A 20,265-nucleotide genomic window follows, 5' to 3' on the forward strand; every position below is an offset into this window, starting at 1 on the left:
GATTCGGCAATGAGGCTCATTTATGGCTGAATGGCTTCGTCAATAAGCAAAATATTTATTACTGGTTACGCAGAAATCCACACGTACGCCAAGAGTCAACATTGCATCCCTAAAAAGTTACGGTTTGATGCGGTTTATGGGCCAGCGGTGTCATTGGGTAGTACTTCTTCCGTGATGATCAAAACCTTCAAGTTACTGAGAATGGAAATCGCTATCGCTCAATTATAACAAAGTATTTTTGGCCCGAATTGGATGATATGAACGTGAACAATATGTGGTTCTAACGGGACGGTGCGACAAGCACACAGCGAATGCCACAATCGATTTATTGAAAACCAAATTTGGCGAATGTGTTATCTCAGGCTCATGGCCCAGTCAAATAGCCGCCTCGGTCGTGCGATTTGATGTCGTTAGATTTTTTTTAAGGAACTTACAACACCTAACATATGTGCAGACTTATCAAAAATGGCGATTTAAGTGATAGCCAGAATCTGTTGCTCGGATCTGTATCTCAGGCTACTTTTTCAACTTCCGGAATACTGCAGTATCTTTCAGGTGGAAGTCTTTGCGGTGAGGAAAGCGAGTGAGATAAAATGGATCAAAATATACGACGAAAGCCAGGCGGCTATCTCACAACGCAAAACGTCAGAGAATGTCATTAGAAGCAGAGTGACGGTAGATGTATTGGCTGATGGAAAGCGGCTGCATGTATACTGGTTTCTAGACCACAAAGGAATATAATATATACAACGAAATAGCTGATGAGATTGCCAAATGTGCCATCCGTCTGGCTACCGAACAAGTACAGGAAATGCGGAAGTTTCTAAAAACGATATACAAAGAAGTTTTGGAAAGCGCTGGCATGCGGATCAGGGCAAGGTAGAATCTCTTAAGTACATGCAAGAATGCTAAAATGATGTGCAAGAGCCTCGTACGGCTTCCACAGGACTGAAGAACGGTTGTTGGCCATAAGTCACAACCTACTTTCATCACTGGCGGGTCGAATGGACATAAGTAACGACGATACATGCAAAAAGTGCAGGGAATTAAGCCTGAGGGAGACGTTGGATTAACTATGCTTCTAACTAGCTTTATCTGGAACTCGTCTTAGATATCTAGGAGCTTTACGGTTGAAGGAACTAGATGGAGTTCAAAAATTTGACATGAAGTCGCTCTTAAAGTTAGAAAAAAGCGTTGACGACCTGTATGGGGAATACTTGAGCTCGAATTAAACTGCACCACCATCTGGCACTACTAAGGACCCGTTAGTCAATGTAAGTCGTGACAGCCGGCCAGTGTAACATAACCTAATAAACTTATGAAAAATATATGTTTTAGAAGTTCATATTAGGATTAAAATAACCACTGCTTCTATTAAATTTTATACAGATAATCGAGCACATGCTTGGAAAATTATAATTTATCTGTCTTTGTATGATAATAATTTGCTAGATTTTACATTTTCTCTAATCTGTACTCAGTATTATTATTGTTTGGTTATTTCCAGAACTTCAGAGTTGCCAGCTTATGATTTAGGTTTTCAATTGTCTTAACTACAACACTTAAATAACATTTATAAACAATTAAATATACTTTTATACAGTTAATTATTTTTAGTTCCATTACATTCACATATTCAATATTTAACTATTTTGGTTATGAGTGGGTATAATTAAGTACCGTTAGCACAGAGAGTGTGCGCTCCTTTGCAGAAGGAGTTAGATTTTGATTGATATATTAGTTTTTCATTAAAAATCTAGTTTTAAAATTGTGTTTGGTTTCAAGTCTGATGAGTTTTTAGTTCTCATTACACGTTTTAAGACTTGAAACGGTTTTTCTAGAATATTAATTTGCATGCTAATTTAGCGAAAAATTGCTGAGAGAACTTAGTTATATTATTTTAGTTTCAAATTTCGTAATTTCATTAGCATACAAGTAGTTTCTTTGACAGCCATTGAAAGTGAAGGCGCTTTTAGACTTTAGTAGAGACAAGCAACGTTCTTATGTGTTTTTGATATTAAAATTGTTTTTCAATGCATGATTTTCTTACAGAAACCATTGATCTTCATATATCGGTTGTGCAATATATGCTTGTGTGGGTGTTTGTTTGTATGCATGTATGTAATAACTATTAAACTACTCAAATCATTAGTTAGCATTTCGTCTACTCTCAAATCAATCGTTTGTTTCTAAAAATCCTCATTTAAATAACAGTGGCAGAAGAGCTTCGTGAAGGCTACTGAACTAGGCACGACAAAAAGCTCACTTGAAAAAACTCTATGCTTATCGTGCCGTATTTTGAATATTTCGTTTGGGCACGATGAAGTCTGAAACAAGAAAAAACATAAAATTCTCATCGAAGCTTTGATACCCTTCACATGTGATTTTTTATCGGTCAGTTTGGATAGAAGCGATGCGCAATAGTTGTCCGAACATATTATTCGTATATTCTAGCAAAATCTTAAAAAATAATCTGTGCCTGATTTCTTGAAGAAATGTTGTCAAATAAAAACCTTTTCCATGCAAGGACTTCAATTCGATCGGCCAGTTTGTAACTGAAAAAGTTCTCCATACAAGAACTTCAATTTGATCGGTCAGTTTGTATGACAGCGTTATACTATTGCTGTTCGATATCGGACGTTCCGACAGCAGCTCCTTGGTGAGAAAAGAACGTTTGCAAAATTTCAGACATATATCTCAAAACTCTGACGAAGAGGTTGGCGCATGTGCAGACGGACAAACAGACGTACATGGCCAAGACGACTCAGCTCGTCAAGCTGATCATTTATACAAGTATATGTATATACTTTATAGGATCTCTGACGTTTTCTCTTGACTGCTACAAATATCGTGGCAAACTAATATACCCTGTTCAAGGTATAATGGTCCATCAGCCCCTCCTCGCTCTTGCTGAAAATTCTGGAGAGACTGATGGATTGGAACATAAGGAGGAGGTGGGTACTGCTCTACTTAATAATGAGTCATTTCTTGGGGAACCCATTAGGGTTAAGAATTTCGAAGAGTGAGGAAACTGGCGTCGATTGCCTTATTCTGCTGTAGAGCAGCTATTGGCAAAAGATGGGGTCTTTTACCGAAAGTGGTTCTCTGACTCTACCACACTATAGCCAAGTCCATTATGTTTTATGGAGTTTTTATGTGGTGGAGGGCTCTAAAAAAGACCACATTTGGAAAGAAACTCGAGAGTGTTCAATGTGCGGCGTTCATCAGCATGAGTGGTGCACTAAGGTCTACTCCAAATATGACACTTAACGCCATCTTGCACATATTGCCCGTAAACATTGTCGGAAGGTGTATGGCTGATAAATTGCCATTTGACTTCATACATTAACACTTTGATCATGGAGTCGCCAAACCGAACTCTGGCGGCTCCTTCTTTACCCATATACCGGCGAGGGAGTTGTGAGTGGGAAGAGAGCGGCAGAGAACTTCTCTACGGAGGAGTCAAAGCTTGCAGGGAAGACTGGTAGAGGAATATACTGTCAGGAGCTCTGTATCACCTCCAGCTTCAGATTCCCTGAATAGGTCAGTGCTCCTGTATTTTTTTATATTCTCCTACTAGATAGCTGACCTTCGCGGAAGCTTGGCCAGCGCTGGGCCACCATCAGTACATGCGCCGACGCAAAAGCCTTTTGGCCCATAATCGATCGCAAGAGATCTATAGTGATTATTTTAAGGGACCTGTTGGGTGAGTTACTGACTGTATGAAGCCAAGAAGTTTTAACTTAGCTTAGAACTTAAAAAGGAATACTACTACTGTTTCAAGTCTAGCTTGCTTGGCTGGCTTAAATTAATCTTAAACGATTGATTTGATAGAATTTGAAAACACTTGCAATGTGATTCGTGGATGTGTTTTGGATCTGACATTTTATGTTTCGATAAATCTTAGAGATATTGGTAACTTTATGAACTTGCTGGTATACTATATTCATGCAGAGTTGCGTTTTGTTCTTTTACTTAATTTATAACTGTTATTTTGACTAAATTTTAATAACTTTGTAGATTATATTATGTACATTTTAAGTATATAGTAAGTAAGTATATTAACATAGAAGAAACAGCCTCAGTATTTAAATATCCTATGGATTTTCAGATAACCGTAAATTGATTTTAGTTAGAAAATACTTTTCATAGAGTTTCTTAGTCTAGTAGAGAGAATTGAGTAAGATTGTCAATTTTGAATATGGTTTCCCAACAATTTTGGTTTTATGCACAGATTTAGTAGATTTGCAGATAATATATTTGTTTAATAGATATCAGTTTTCACTTAATACTATTCTAGAATTTAGTATTTGAATATTTGATTTCTGTTTTAGATATTTTATTTACATAAATCTTTTAGTAGATATTTCTTGTATTAATGACTTTCGTTTTTGGGCGAATATTTATACATATATATTTGTGTATATAAGGTAATCAGGTTTAAAATGAAAAATATGGTTTTTGATATGATTGTATAACTCGATAATGGTTATGTTAACGGATATGAAATTATGAATCGTCAATCGCCAAGTCAATTTTATGCATTTAAGAAACAAAAAAATAAAAAAAAAATTTGAAGACAAAAACTGTTTAAGTGAGTTAAAATTGTTTATAAAAAAAGTGGTTAATCTTGTTGAGTTAACTAAAATACTATGGATATCCACCATTCAGACTTCCCTACGGCTGAACAAAATTTGTCTACTATGAGATAGACAAAAAACTAACGAAATATGAAAAATGTTTCTATTTTTACTTTCGCATTAACCTTTACCTTACTGTAGAGGCAGGAAATGAAACCTAATACAGGGTACACTTGAATTTCCAGGGACACTTCGCGAAACAGTTAAATCGCGAAAGCAGCGCTGACGGATGGAGACAACCCGCACTAACTATCTATCATGACAACATTGCCGTCCCTTCATTCGACCAAGACAAGAAACAGCTTTGAGGCTTTTTGTCGATGTCAAGCACACTTTCGACAGCACTAATAGGTGTTGCGTTTTCGGAGCTACATACGTTTAAATTTGATATCTCTGCGATACGCTTGCAGTAATGCAGAATCTCGTTGACCACAACCATCAGCTCCAGCAAAATCGGGAATTTATTCTCCTGGCATTACGAATATCCAACTAGGTTTTAGATAGGGTGATTCTCTCACGTTTGCTTTTTCAATATAATGCTCGAAAAGTGATAATGGCGGCGGTAGCATTGTATACTCTAAAAATTCAAGGATATTGGGGCACACAGATGTTATTGACATCAAAGGCCTTAACAATAGACCCAGCAGAGCAGCCTTTTTTAACCTAGAGGAAGATGCGAAAGCGGTTGGTATTGTGGCGAATGAAGGCAATACAAAGTACCTGGAGCCCACACAGTAAAATTCCCCTCGTCTTGGGAACTGTGTTATCGTTGCCAGTTATACATTCGAAAAAGTTGAGTAATTTCTATATCTCGGAACTAGCACAATCAAACGAATAATAGCTCTTGCCAACAAATTGAGAAGCAGATCCCTCTCTCGACGAACAAAAATTACGTTATACAAGACTCTCACTATTACACTCCAACTATACGGCGCAGAAACATAAAGGATGACGAAAGGAACTGAGAAAGCACTTGAAGCCTTTTCAGAAATGTTCTTAGCAAGATCTATGGAGTCGCCCGCTTGAGCGATGAATATTGAAGAAGACGAAATCAAGAACTGTACGAGCTTCATGGAGCGCATAAAAATCCAATAAAAATCAAATCATGCGATCCATGAGTGGACACAGAAACTAGGGCGCCCACAGTTCCAATGGAGGGACCAAGTGCATAGCTACCTATCTACACTTGGAATGTACAACTGGCGTGAACTCGCAAAGTCTTGAGGCAACTAGCGAAATTTTGTGTTCTCAGTCCAGGCCGACCAACGTTTGTTGAGCTAAAGGTGAAAAAGGTGTGTTCCTTAAAGTTTTTGAATTGAACATAGGGTGCTACATATGTTATCATGCCGTTTTCGTGTCATCGTATCACATTTTTTTGGTTTTTACTTGCTAACGGGTGATCCATTAGAGGTACTTCTTTCAATAGATATTTTTTGACATATTATGCGTGAGTTGTGTTATGTTGTCATGTTCTTTTTGTTCAATATTGTTTGGCATTTCATCATGAAAAGATATACGCCTGAACAACGTTCACAAATTGTTCAACTTTATTACGACAATCCCCGTTCTGTATAGAATGTGTTTCGTGCGCTTCGCTTAACTTATGGTCAACACAATAGAACTACAGAGTGTGCTATTCGCAACTAAATCACCCATCTTGAGACCTAGCATTCATTACTGGATAATATTCGTTCGAATAGATCACGTCCAGCAAGCAGTGAAGAAAATGTGGCAGACGTAGTTGAAAGTGAACACGAAGACTGTGAAGAGTCGATTCTGCATCGTTCGTAGCAGCTCGAACTCACGTATGAAACGACTTGGCGTATTTTACGACGAGAAATGAAAGCGTACAATATACAGTTTTTGAAAGAACTGATGCAGCTCGGCCTTTCCAAGCGACAACGCTTCGTTTTTAAAAAGTTCCAAAAAGATCCAACGTTTTCGCGCCACATTTTGTACAGTGATGAGGCTCATTTTAGGCTCAATGGGTATGTAAACAAGCGAAATTTCCGCATTTGGGACGAAGAGCAACCAGAAGTATTTCAAAAGATGACATTTCCTTCCAAAAAAGCAATGGTTTGGTGTAGTTTGTGGGCCGGTGGAATCATTGGTCCAGATGTTTACATAATTGATGTCTGTGAGAACCTAACCGTCAATGGCGACCGTTACCCACTATTTGATGTCACATCGCATCTATCAATAGATTTATTGTTAGAAAAATTCGTTTAACAGATAATTTGATCACACTGTTGGACTTTTTTCTGTGGGGATAAACCATCCTAGTACAGCTCGAACTAAAATTCTAAGGGATGTTCCAACTATTCCTGCTCAGGCTCTGAAGATAAAATATAAGGTTCCGATATCTTTATGGTTTGCTGAGAATAGTCATTGTCGCGATTAAATGGCTGAAGTTTAGGCGATAGACTGATAATAACTATTTCACATTAGATTTGAAGTTTCTGCGTGTTCTCTTTAAAAAAGTAGGGAACCTTGAAATGGCTTATTGAGTAATGATTCTGTCATATAATTTTTGCAAACAAAGTATTAATATTCAGAAGTAAATTTAGATTTTAGATTGAGGACTCAAATTTAGTTAACTGTTTTATAAAATACACCAAAATGATTCCACTTTGAGTATGATTAATAATGAGAAAATTAAACTGAGTAACGAAATCAGAACTTTTCTGCTTTTCTTCTGATTTATAATTATTTGTAACATCACACCTTAACATTTAATTTATTTTGCTTATTCTTACGTATAATTGTTTATAATTTTTGCTATTTAAAATACAACAGAGTTTATTTTTAAAAGTTTAGCTTTGTAAATTGTGTGCATAGGTAAGCTCTGAAACAACTTTTCACAACGATTTCAATGCAATTTAACAACTTTGCCTTCGCAAATTCCCCTTTGATATGGTGATTGCCACTAAAATGCTGCAACAACAATAAATAGTGTGTATTTCTGTATACTTGTGGGTGTATAGGTGTAGGCGGTGTGTAAATGGATATGTTTATATGGAGTATTAATGCAGCTTGTGCGCCTAAAAATAGGCCTTGCTGTCTTCTAAACACGTTTAAGTTTTATATAACAACTTCCTGCTCGCCAAAACACTTTAATTGGATTACTTCTTTCATAACATTTAAGCAGCAACAAATCTGTAAATATGCTCATATATATATATGATATACTGCTTGTATATAAATATGTATATGTGGGTGTGTAATGCAAGCGGTGTTAGGCGTGTTTAATTGGTGCTGACGCGCTGGTGTTTCGGTTAAGTTTAATTGTACTGCAGTGTTCAGTGCTTCCGTGCTATTAAGGTACGCAACATTCCTGATTTTCTTTTATTGAAATTTTTTTTCTTTATATTTAAATAATTAATTTTAACTTCTTCACTTTTAGTTTAGTCAACAAACACGTTCATATGCAATCATAACTGATTATTCACCTAGTTATATATGTATTGGTGTAGTACTAAATTTGTTCTTCTTTGTTGTTAGAGATGGAAATGAAATTACAAAAATAAAATATATATATTTCTGACCCGATCTTTATATTAGCAGTATATACTCGTAAGTACTTGTATATGTGTGTATATAAAAAGCTGTTTCTCTTCACTTCCTCTCCTTCTCCTTCAAATTCTTTATTCATTGCTTTGTAAATAGTAACTAACATTTCCTCACCACCTCTTCCGCTTATAGTAAGAGCATACATATGTATGTATGTATAAACACACCTTCGTGTATGTGTAAGTGTTTGTTATGGTGTTTTTAGTTTGCAACAAATTCTTAAGAATAATATTTATATAAGCTCTTTTAGTAAAATATGCATTTTTATTATTGTTATATTTAGTAATACTTTCCAAAACAGTTTAGTTTTCACTTTTCAAGCCTTTAAGAAGCCCTTGGGACTTCTACAAACCGCTCCACAACCATTCTTATTTGTTTTTGCTTATCCATAATAGTTTGTTGTAATTGTAATAATTCCATAGTTGCCATTATTTGCAATTTAAATCTAATAATTTGTAATTGAGCCTTTGCGCTACATAAATTATTATAATCATTGCTGTCATTACCATCATTGTAATCATTACTAGCATTACCATTACTGCAATCATTACTTCTAATACCATTACTGTATTTATTACATGCTTTCCAATTATTGTAATCATTACTGACATTACCATTATTGTAATCATTACTGACATTACCATTACTGTAATCATTACTTCCTTTCCCATTATTGTAATCATTACTGACATTACCATTACTGTAATCATTACTGATATTAACATTACGATAATCTTTACTTGCATTAACATTATTGTAATCATTACTGGCATTACCATTATTATAATCATTACTGGCATTACCTTTATTATTATCATTACTTCCATTAAAATTATTGTAATCATTACTGACATTACCATAATTGTAATCATTACTTGTCTTATCATTATAATATTCATTAATATAAATAGTATTTTGCTTATTGTAGCGTGGTTTATTAATTGGTGTTTTTGTTGTAATTCTTATAATTCGTTTTGTTGTATTTATTGTATTTTGATTCATATTTGTGGTGTCGTTTTTATTGTTCATTGTATTAGTTTGTGTACTTCGTATTAGTGTGCGCGTGATCGGTCAAGGAGAATTATCCGAATCAGAGCCGCCTAATGAATGCATCGGAAAGAGTGGATACCAGCCGCCTATGCGTTGTGCTGCATTTATTTTATCTAGATTGACTTCGGTGCCGCCCAAACCTTGATTGTGTTCGAAGCCGACACAGCGTTGCCACACCATTATGACAATATTGCGACCAAAAACGTCGGCACTCTGCAAGAAGAAGAACATATGTTTAGTCTCTGGCTAAAAATTTTATTTATTAGGTTTGTTAGGAAACAGAAAAAGGTCCGTGTTGGGTTAAAGGACTTCAATCATGTTAAAATCTGACGACACGTCACGACGACACATTAACCTACATGGTTCAGTCGATTCACAAGATAGGTTAAGATCCTCTGCTATTTCTCTGATGTCAACATCGCGTTCTTCAAGCACTGCTTCTTTAAGGTTTTCGATATTATCATGGACGACTCGCATCAGATAAATATGAAACGATAACTTCATGATTTTCACTGAATGCTTTGTGCAACTCAGGGAAGATGATGTCGTCTCAACAAATGAAGGTCTTAGGGGAAGACAGAAGTTTAGAACTACTCTCGGTAGTAAGGCGGAGTGGAGTGATTCCAAGTTCGACCTACTACCGAGGGGCAGCATTATCCAGTGGTCCACTGATGGCTTGAAAACATCGGTAGTCATTGGAGCGATGCGGGATCGCATACTAAACTATTCATACCAATGGGATGTTTTCCGAGCGTCTTTCAAGCAGAAGTCTCCTCTGGACAAAGGAGTAGGGAGAGAACGCCACGGACAACAGGAATGTGCCCGCCAAGTTTCTACTGAGAAGTTACAACCTAGCAAGGTTTAGTGATATGATCAACCTCCTCCTCTGAGACAAATTACGTCTTCTTGTGTCGCTCTTTACTGAGCACTGCAGGCTCAAGAAACACTTGTCCAACATGGCATAGTTTCTTGCGCAAACTGCCAGTGCGAGAAGAAACAAAAAATCCAGAACACCTGATTGTAGGTTAGTAAGTTGTAGAAGCAGGTTCAAAGCCCTAGGATCATTCTACGTGGACAGGTATTACATCACCTCAATTGCGCTCAGCAAGCACTTGGAATTATTCAGAGTGCTGAACCTTGTGGCCATATGTGTTATAGGAGAGGGTACATATACCATACGTCGCAGTGCAAAACCTCAATTATTTTCTATCGATCTATCATAAAACCTACAATTGGTTCTTCGTGTGTACATAAGAATTCAAAACTTTTGCTGAATCGAAGAATTATTTTTGAAGTTGATTTTTGTAAAAATTGGCTTTTACGACTTTGGCGTTCTGTTTCTTAAACTCTGGAGCACAGTCAGACACAGAAAAAAAAGCTCCTCTACGCCGTTGAGATCATTGATCGTGCTGCCGATATTGGTAATAACTTACAATTAGTTAAGGAATCCCTTACCAAGCTATCAATAATATTCAATAATTTCACGGTAAGCCTAGTATGTTGTGGGCCAATTATAAGGAATTGTACAGCTAAAATGTTTTTGAGCAAACGCACTGTTATCAGTCTTGCGCTATTTTTATTTATTCTGAAACCCAGCTAAATTAGCCGAAATCTAATGAGATATGTAATGGGTTCCAACTTCGGTGGATTTTCTGACATGACAAGTGATTTGTCTTTCGTTGTTCAAGTGAGAGTCTCGGGATTACCTTTTCTGGTACGATAAACATTAAAAGAACGGAAAATTTTTTTATAACAAAAATTTAAAAAATGAAATCGTTTTTGCTGTGTAAAGCATTACGAACTTCCTAATTCTTTCTCACAATGAATTGATCTTTACCACGAGTGAAGTTATCGTGGGCGAAAGATATGTATAAGGTCATAATACCACTTCATTGCCATCAGTTATATGCAATTGGTTCCGGATTTTTAATCAGCCAGGGACTTAATGCCGAACCATTACTTGAAACAAATGATATAATATGATAAGAGGAACAGACCTGGTTAAACTCTCTTGAATGCACCGAACCGACTGTAGTCTGTTAAAGGACTACACTGGAAAGAAAGAAATCCATTGCCAAATTTTATTTTGTTTTTGTTTACACACTAAAGCTGTGGATCTTGTTTCGTTGGCAAATGCATTTTTCAGTGGAAAAGTATTGAATGGTTTACAAAAATGTTTTGTAGGATTAAACTTTAAATAATGCCATTGAAATAAAATGACAATGAGATTATAATTGCCTTACGATTTCATAATAATAGGTAGACGTAATTCAGTCCTTTCATTCCACTTCAATACATTTGTACTGCCATGAATTCTCCTCTATTTTTAGTTGTGAATAATTCATGGCGATAATCCTCTGCGCTGGAGAGGCTTTGTTATGCACTTTAATCAGTCAGTAAATTTCAGATTCACATTCCCATTGAATTAAAGGAAGGCAGTTAATGCAATTGGATTTTCGTGACTATCTCAAAACTGTTCCGAAATGGTTGCAGAGTGGGTCAGTAGTGACGTATATTTTTTCAAAAGCGCCGTGGTCTATCTTACATGACTAAATTTGCTACATATCTATCTACTATTCATATAACCAGTCAGCTATCACTGGCGTTTTAAAGAGCATCCAGCGCTAATTGAGCTCACGGGGGCAGCATTCGTACCCACTTACGTACTTAAGAAATTGCTATAATATCGCCTATATAAGAAAGTTATAGAAAAAGTGAAAAAACACATTGTTGTTGCATCAAAATCCAGTGTAGTCTACTAAAATTATAGTTGTGTACTAGTTTCGCTTTAATCGCTTTACTGCATTATACAGCACCGAGCGTCAAATAGAGCGAAGTTTAAATCTTAAGCGTGTATTCGTGTGTTGGTAATGACTTCATGGTCATTTGATTACGGTGATGTAATAATGCAGTGTTCTGCAGAATCGTATGGCGGAAACACAGCTTACATGTGATGTCTACATTCAGGCGTGGGCGCAGTCGTGCATGCACTACAATGGTATTTACCTACCTAAGTAATGCCATGAATGTGCAAAGTGCTGCATTACTGCATTATTTGCCTTTTGCGATTTTAAGGCTCGTTTGAGCCCTAGCAGTATATGCATGTATGTGTGTATCTGTTAAGTACAGATTGGAGCAACCCTGTAAGGCATTGAGGGACACCGAACTTATGATTAATTATAAATATACAAAAACGGATGATATTCTGAACTAACCCTCGTTCTGATTATTGCGGTCACATTAACTCTTTGTACCCTACTGAGGTGTTCAAAAATTGTCATATCTTTATGTAATTGACTATTTCCTAAGCTCAATGTATACACTAATCTCCAGTTTTTTCAGTATTCTGTGGAAATACTTTCAGAGCTGGAATATTTTCGTCCATTTGGACGCAATGACCTAGGCAGCGCAGCCGCTGTCACTTAATTCGCTGAACTACTCGTATGTCTATGTCGTCGTATATCTCGGCCAGCTCATTGTTCTATCAATTGAGGTATTCGTCGTGGCCAACGCGCAAGGACCATAAATCTTTCGCAGAACTTTTCTCTCGAAAACTCGCAACGTCGACTCATCAGATGTTGGTATCGTCCATGCCACTGCACCATATAGCAAGACGGGAATAATGAGTGACTTATAGAGTCTTGTTTTTGTTCGTCGCGGGAGGACTTTTCTTCTCAATTGCCTACTCAGTCCGAAGTAGCACTTGTTGGCAAGAGTTATTTTCAAATGGATTTCGAGGCTGACATTGTTGTTGCTGTTAATACTGGTTCCAAGATATATGAAATTATCTACGACTTAGTAGTGAGTTTTCGTAGCTTTGAGGGAAGTTCCAAAAAAATTTGAGAGGGTGTGTTCAAAGAAGGAAGCTCTCAACTTCAAACATCAAACATATTGAGAGACGATTTGAAAGAAAAGACCGTCGCATATCGCTAAAACGACTGGAGTCTGTCACAACTTTGTTGATGTGTCTAATATAAATTCCAGCCAATTCGATCAGTTTGTTTCAACCTTAGTCTAGCGAAACCTGGACAGTGAAGGAGAAGTGTCTATCTCCATTCCCCCCATCTTCAGCGTTATAAACTTTGTCAATGATGATGTGAGGTTTGCTAAGAGCCAATTGTCCATAGGGTGTGTTTTACATTCCACACTTAGCCAGAATGCTTTCGCAAGTCCACAAGTGCTGGCTAGTGATCAGTGCTTGCTGAGCTCTCGCGAAATCTATAGATCTAGCGCCCAAATGCACGAAGAGAGCTCAAGTCCGTTGCCATTTTGATGAGGTTTAAGGGCGCACTTTTCTTGCAAGCTAATCGGATTTACAATTAACGATGATCCCGCTGTGGCTGGACACGCAGACAAGTTTAATATGGAAGTGTCTTGTTGCTACTGCAACAGCGAGCTCAAGTTCTTTATAGCAACTCTGCGGAATGGAAGCCGTGCTTCGGGAAAGTACATCTGTTGCTACCTTAATGGTTGTCATTTCTGCGTGAAAGAGGCTACACTTTCTACTTGAAAGATTGCTCATGTCTTGCAATCTGCAATAAGAGTTGATCGAGAGCTCCCAACAGAAGACTACCCCTACAATTTTAGCTTGAATCTTCGATCCATCCTTGAAAAAGCTCATTTATAGTAGGTATAAAATTTATTTTTATCTCACAGGGATCCACCAAATGTACAATAGAGGTCAATTTGTAGTGTAATCGTGTTCGGTAAAACCATAAAGCAGCATGTGTGAATGGATGTGCGTTGCATCCAAATGAGCACATTGGAATTAAACTCGCCCACGCAGCTTGGCATTTGGAAGTCATCAGCAGTAAATTTTTCTGCAAATTGCGGAAATTAAAAGGCAGACGCGCTTGCTTGTGCGTGAACTCGCTCAAATGAGTGTGTGTGTGTGGTAGCGTAAATTTAACCCACAAAAGACTGTAAATGCGTAGCCTCCCTCCTCCTCACGCTAGCCGACATTAAGAGCGCTTGATGTGAGCATGGAGCTCTCACACGCTTAACATAACCTGGTTTTCGACATGTTCGCAGCCAGCAATGCACCGTTTTGCGAGCTTCATAGCCATTTGCCTGTTGTAAGTTAGTCATTTCGGTTTGGTTGGCATTCACTCACCTGATACTTGAGCGTCTGCTTGTAGTAGGGCTCGGCCGAGTGCCTCACCACGCGCGTCTTCTTCTTGTGCCGCAGCCGATCGCCATCCTTGATGTAGCATTTCACATATGTATCCGGCGGTGTCTCACAATCCTCGGGCACAATGTTACGTGCGCATATCACCTGCAATTAGAAAGAGGAGGGAAGTAGAAAAACTGGCATACGAAGCGTGTACGAAAAGGCAAATGCGTACAGAATGGGTGAAGGTAAAAACACCAGAGTAATAAAATGCAACGGTAAAATGGCTACTAATGACCACGTTGTTTATGCACATGCTGTTATCTGAAAGGGTGCACATGTACTCGTATTTTGGCGCATAGTCAGCTGGTGTTGCATGTGGCATGTATGGTTAATTGAGCATGTAATGGCGCGCAAATTTTCGTTAATTTTTCACGACCTCCACGCGCTGGCTCTGCAACAACGATGTGGGAGAGTTGAAATAGCAAAAGTGTATAGTTTTGGATTTCAGTTGTCACTTAATTTTCAGTGTCCTCGTTCAATGGTTTAAAGTACTATTGTAACACAAGAACTAAAGGCACTCAACCTTCCCAAGCGACATCGCTTCGCTCTATCGGCTCTTGAAAAGTTCTAAGAAGATCGATTTCAAACCCAATTTAATTCTGCGTTAGCCACCTGAAAACGTTCAAGAGCTGACATTTCATTCAGAAAGAACAACGGTTTGGTGTGCTTTGCGGGCTGGTGGAATCATCGGTCCATATTTCTTCAAAAATAATGCCGGTGAGAGCGTAATCGTTAATGAGGACCATTTTCGCGCCATTTTAACCGACTATTTGATGCCTGAAACTGAAGCTGGTAATCTCGGTGACATTTGGTTTCAACAAGACGGCGCTACTTAGCACACATTGCATAATTATAAAATTCATAATTACAAAATTCTTTCGAAAAACAGCGTTTCGGTAACGTCTATGAAATAATGCTTTCCGACTACCGGGATCTCATAAAATGTATTATTATTGACGATGGGTCATGGGTCCATGCTTACGATCCAGAAACAGTGGATCAATCGGAAGAATATCGCAACAAAGGTAAGTTGAAGCGGAAAAACCAAGTCAAAACAGGTCAAAAATCAAGGTTATGTTGACACTTTTCTTCGGTTATGGAAGTGAGATGCACGTCGAACTCCTTCCAAATGGCCAAACTGTCAACCAGGAATAGTATTTGAAAAAAAAAAATCCTGCAACGCTAAATTATTTCTAAGACTTTGTGAAATTTTTAATAAATTTTGTCATTTTAACGCTTGAGACAAATTCGATATAAAGTTTGGGTTCTAATCTATCATTTAACAGAAAATTCTCAGAGGGTATGCATTTAAGTCGCACCTTCGTGAATGCGTTACTTACCTCCACCTCCACGGTGCCTTTGATTTTGGCAAATGCCATTTTCAGCTCGCCATGTCGCACCGTTGTCAGCCGGTAACCTTTTGGATGTATTTGTCCTGGACCCATTTTAAGGCCATAGTCCGTATCAATACCAGCTGTGGCGACTGTGGTCACAGTCGTGGACGTTAAACTACTCATGCTGTCCGCATGACTGCCATGACTCAAGTTCTTGGCGCTGACATGGTGCGGTGCGATACTCTGTTTGCGCAACATGGACGGGCTTTCGTTGCTGCTGACACTATACATGCTACCTTTGCGCAACAGCGCCGACTCAGCCTCGTGGCCAGCCGCTCTAACGCCGACATAAACACTGCCCTTCCGCTGCGGCGAACCGCTACTGCCGACACTACCGGTGTCGCGTTCCGTCGCGGTGTGTGCATACACGCTGCCTTTGCGCTGCAGCAACGCTGTCGGTCCGTGTGTACTTTCGCCCGCCTTTAAATTAATCATGCTGCCCTTTCGCAATTGCTTGGGGCTGTCGGCACCTACACTCAACAAACTACCGCTGCCACTTTGCCCCTGCATGGCTACATTAGTGGCGGAGGAGGCCTGCTTCAGCATGGACAACGCCTGCTTGGCGCTCTGTGGACGCAGATTGGTGCCGGAGCCCTTCCAGCGTGGCGTAAACTGCTTGCCTTCGTCATCCGAGGGTGGACTGGTTGTTGCATTGCCGATACCCACCGGCAGGTGCTGCTGCAAGTGTTGTTGATGCTGCGCCTGTAATTGTTGTAGCTGTTGCTGTTGTTGCTGCTGCTGCTGCGCGATGTCAAGTATGGAGCCCTTGCGACTGCTCGGATTGCTCGGCAAGGCCACACGACTAGCGCCTGCTCAAGCGGTGGGGTTAAGCGCGTTGCAAAATATTGAACGAGAAAGGGAAACATTAGTAATATACATACATATAGTGTTTAGGGGGGGGCGGACGGTAGAAATAGTTAAATGCGCGGCACTCAAAGAAGTGCAGCGAAAGTGTACACCAGTTGGTTGGCTCGCAAACTTTAACGCAAAACTACTCGTGAACTCAAGTGTACTCTGTCGTGGAACAATTGCGCTGCTCATATTCCACTTATGTAGGCACTTGTGTATGTGTAGATGTGTGTGTGGCTAGTTTTACTGTTACTAAATTTTAACCGTTAAACTATAAAATCGCCCAAATTTGAACGTTTAAATTGCAAACTCAAAGTAATTTCTTCAAAAGGCATGCCGAGTGGAAAAACGTAGAGGTAAAAGTGAGTAAAATTTTAATACAAACGGAACAAGCTAGAAACAAAAATCTTAGAGAGGGAACTGTGTACTGTGAATACAGGTATCTTGATCATGCAAAGCAACGAACAACATGCAACATATTTTATTTCAATATTTTCAGGCAAAAAATATGTATTAATAACCAATATTTGATCATATTACTAAAACTTGTACTTAATATATATTTTTATAGCTTATTTAAATAATATGGTTAATCAGTGGCTTAATTAAAGCTCACATAATCCTGCTGTGTTGCAATTTTTCAGCATTTTTATACTCCAAATAGGTTATATTCAGTTAGCCAGGAAGTTTAAAACATCTAGAAGTAAACGTCGGAAATCCTATAAAATATATATTGCAAATAAATGATCCAAATCTTGGAAAAGACCCGTAAAAAAAGTATTGACCTTAACCACCTTCACGTAGATTTCAAAGCAGCTATTGAGTGCGCGAAAAAGAGTGTCTTTACGCCATTACGTCTAAGCTTGGTACCTCCGCAAAGCTAATTCGGCTGTGTGAACTAACGTTGAGTAATGTCAAAAGCTCCGTCAGGATCGGGAAAGACCTTTTCGAGCCGTTCGATACCAAACGAGGTTTCAGAAAAGGCGAGTCCCTATAGTGCGACTTCTTCAAGCCACTCCTGGAGAAAATAATTCGAGTTGCAGAGCTAAATAGAGAAGTTACAATCTTCGAAAAGAGTGTACAGCTGCTGGCGTATCGATGACATCGATATTATTGGCCGTAACAAACGCCGTTAGTTCTGCCTTCTCCAGATCTGATAAGGAAGCGAACTAAATGGGTTTGGTAGTGAACGAAGGCAAGACGAAATATCTGCCGGCATCAAACAAACAGTCGTCGCAATCGCATCTTGGCTCCTATGTCACTGTTGACAATGTCCGGTGGATTTAACGTGGGTACCTGCTGACGACTGACTTACCTCACGGCGCTCAAAAGCACAGCGGATCAAATAAATGCGTTGATCAGCGCCCAGAGAATGCTAAGCATTTTCAGTACCAGTTGGAAGTGTGGAATGGCCACACTAACCGCTTTGGTCGGATTCGAGGCCCATCTAAAACCTCTGCCGTGCTTTGGGTCCGGCACCCGGTTGCAATTTAACTCCACATACAAGTGTTAGTTATTCCCGCATTTGGGTTTTAACCACAACCACCACGATACTCCCCGAGGGGCCAGTCCGCATGAGCAGGTTGGAGTAAACTCCAAGGGCTCCTGCTCCCCGTGGTACCAGAATTAAGTCTCCGGTCAGACCTCGTGGCCGAAGCTACTACCGAAGCTTCTATACGGCTCTGGACTGGTGGCCATCACATACACACACCACTCATACAAAATCTAACCCTAATTCCTTGCTAACCGTCTTCGCCGCTTAAACAACTCACGCGCAAATGACCCTTACTGTTCAGTATTCCGACTAGTGAAGATCAAACCAATAACATCTAATTGTCCATCAGTCCAGCCAATCCCCATACCACATCGGGCATTCTTCTATTAAATGCGCCCAATTGTCTACCCCCGCCCCACAAAAACAACCCGACTTATCCGACAGGTGCCTCTGTTGCAAAAATGCATTCAGAGGCCCATGCCCCGTAAGCAAAAACTCAGACTTAAACAAATTCTGAAGTCTGGGTTATCGTCAACGAACCCAGTGTCCCGAATGTAGTCGTGTCCCTCGGCCGTTAGGACTATTGTCCCAACGTTCTTGCCACCTACATCTAACCCTATCATCTAGAAGCCTCTTGTCCACTAAATATCCCTCTCTCTCTGCATTCTCATCGGAAATCCAGTCATTCCAAGTCAATCAAGCCTCTTCTTAACCTGATTGCAACAGCATGCTGTATGACAATCAGATCAAGAGGGGGTGAACCTAACTAAATCCGCATAGCATTCGTAGAGACAGTGCGACATACAGGCAAACAAGCAAGCATCATAGAACACTGAATTGAGAGGAGCTTTTGAGACCCCAACACAGTCGTGGCTGCTTCCCACCATACAGCGTATATGTGGTACAGGCCACAAACAAGCGACGATATATGTCACTGCTGACAGTCATAACTTCTAAGTTGTGGAAAGTCTTGAAATTCAACGCCGAATAACTCTTACCAACAGGTGCTTCTTCGGACTGAATATGTAATTGAGAAGTAGGGTCCTCCCTCGACAAACAAAGATCAAATTCTGCAAGTCACTCATTATTCCCGTCCTCGGGACTCGCAACATGTACACAGTTATTAAAAAAATACTGATAGAATGGGCGTCGAGATCTATTGAACGGAACTAGATCTTGGGCAACCCTTCAAGCTGCCAGGATACTGGATTATTTTCTGGACAGAAGACTTTGACATATTAACATATACGTCGAAAGCCAAGCGGCAATTAAAGCAATTATATGACATCATATTGAGTCAGAGAAAGTCTTTGGAAGCAGGGAGACATTATAAAGAATGGTTGCTTGAAAAGCGGCTGCATATGTATGTACTGGTTCCTAGGCCACAAGGGCGTTCCGGAAAACGAAATAGTTGATGAGATTGCCAAAATTGCCATCCGCTTAACCGCCGAAAGGCTGACCGATGTATCAAGGTGAGACAAAATGCCTTAGAGGAACGCAAAACCGGAAATATACAAACTTTTAATTTAACATAGTCTCGAAAAGACTGCAGTACATCTATTGGCACAGGTCTCATTTTACTGGCGGTACATGCGTCCTGTATGGGCATTTTTAACGATGATACACTTAGAAAGTGCAGAGAAGTATGCATGAGAAATGCCTCCTCTGTATATATACGACCTTATCTAGAACTCGGCTTAGATATCTAAGAACTTTGAAGTTTGACTGGGGGAAGTATCAGAATTAGACATAAAGTCTCTCGCAAAAAGCTTTGATTTCGTATTAATACACCTCTATTTGGCATTATAAAGAACGAGTAGGTCTATGTATGCCTTGACAGCCAACCAGTGTAAGCTAAGCTAACCTGACCCAACTCTTGCCAGTTTGACATTTATATTATAATTATAATCTTTGAATAATTGGCAACACTGTTCAGCTGTAAGATCGTAAGCTTTTTTGGGTTTCTTCATTTGGCACTCTTATTGCTTAAGTTTCTTTTTATTTATATAAAGTTTTGTGAATTTACATTTTCGATTACTAGCACTGCCCACTAATAGAAATGTAGTTTATATTAACTAAAAATAAATTGAAATG

The 20,265-nt window shown here is 39.1% G+C and overlaps 1 protein-coding gene across 4 annotated transcripts in view; it reads right to left on the reverse strand.

The window, feature by feature from the left end:
- Window positions 1-7,249: 7,249 nt before the first annotated feature.
- LOC105228705 (regulating synaptic membrane exocytosis protein 2) overlaps window positions 7,250-20,265 on the reverse strand; it is a 287,009-nt gene continuing 273,993 nt past the window's right edge. For all 4 annotated transcript variants that reach the window (XM_049459418.1, XM_049459419.1, XM_049459416.1 and 1 more), the window contains 3 exons: window positions 15,774-16,636; window positions 14,374-14,535; window positions 7,250-9,473 (listed from right to left, as the gene is read on the reverse strand). In XM_049459418.1, the coding sequence (XP_049315375.1) occupies window positions 9,282-9,473; window positions 14,374-14,535; window positions 15,774-16,636 (1,217 nt within the window). In that variant the 3' untranslated portion in view covers window positions 7,250-9,281. The remainder of the gene's footprint in view (window positions 9,474-14,373; window positions 14,536-15,773; window positions 16,637-20,265) is intronic.

This window comes from Bactrocera dorsalis, chromosome 5 (assembly GCF_023373825.1).
Source record: "Bactrocera dorsalis isolate Fly_Bdor chromosome 5, ASM2337382v1, whole genome shotgun sequence".
NCBI classification, from domain to species: domain Eukaryota; kingdom Metazoa; phylum Arthropoda; class Insecta; order Diptera; family Tephritidae; genus Bactrocera; species Bactrocera dorsalis.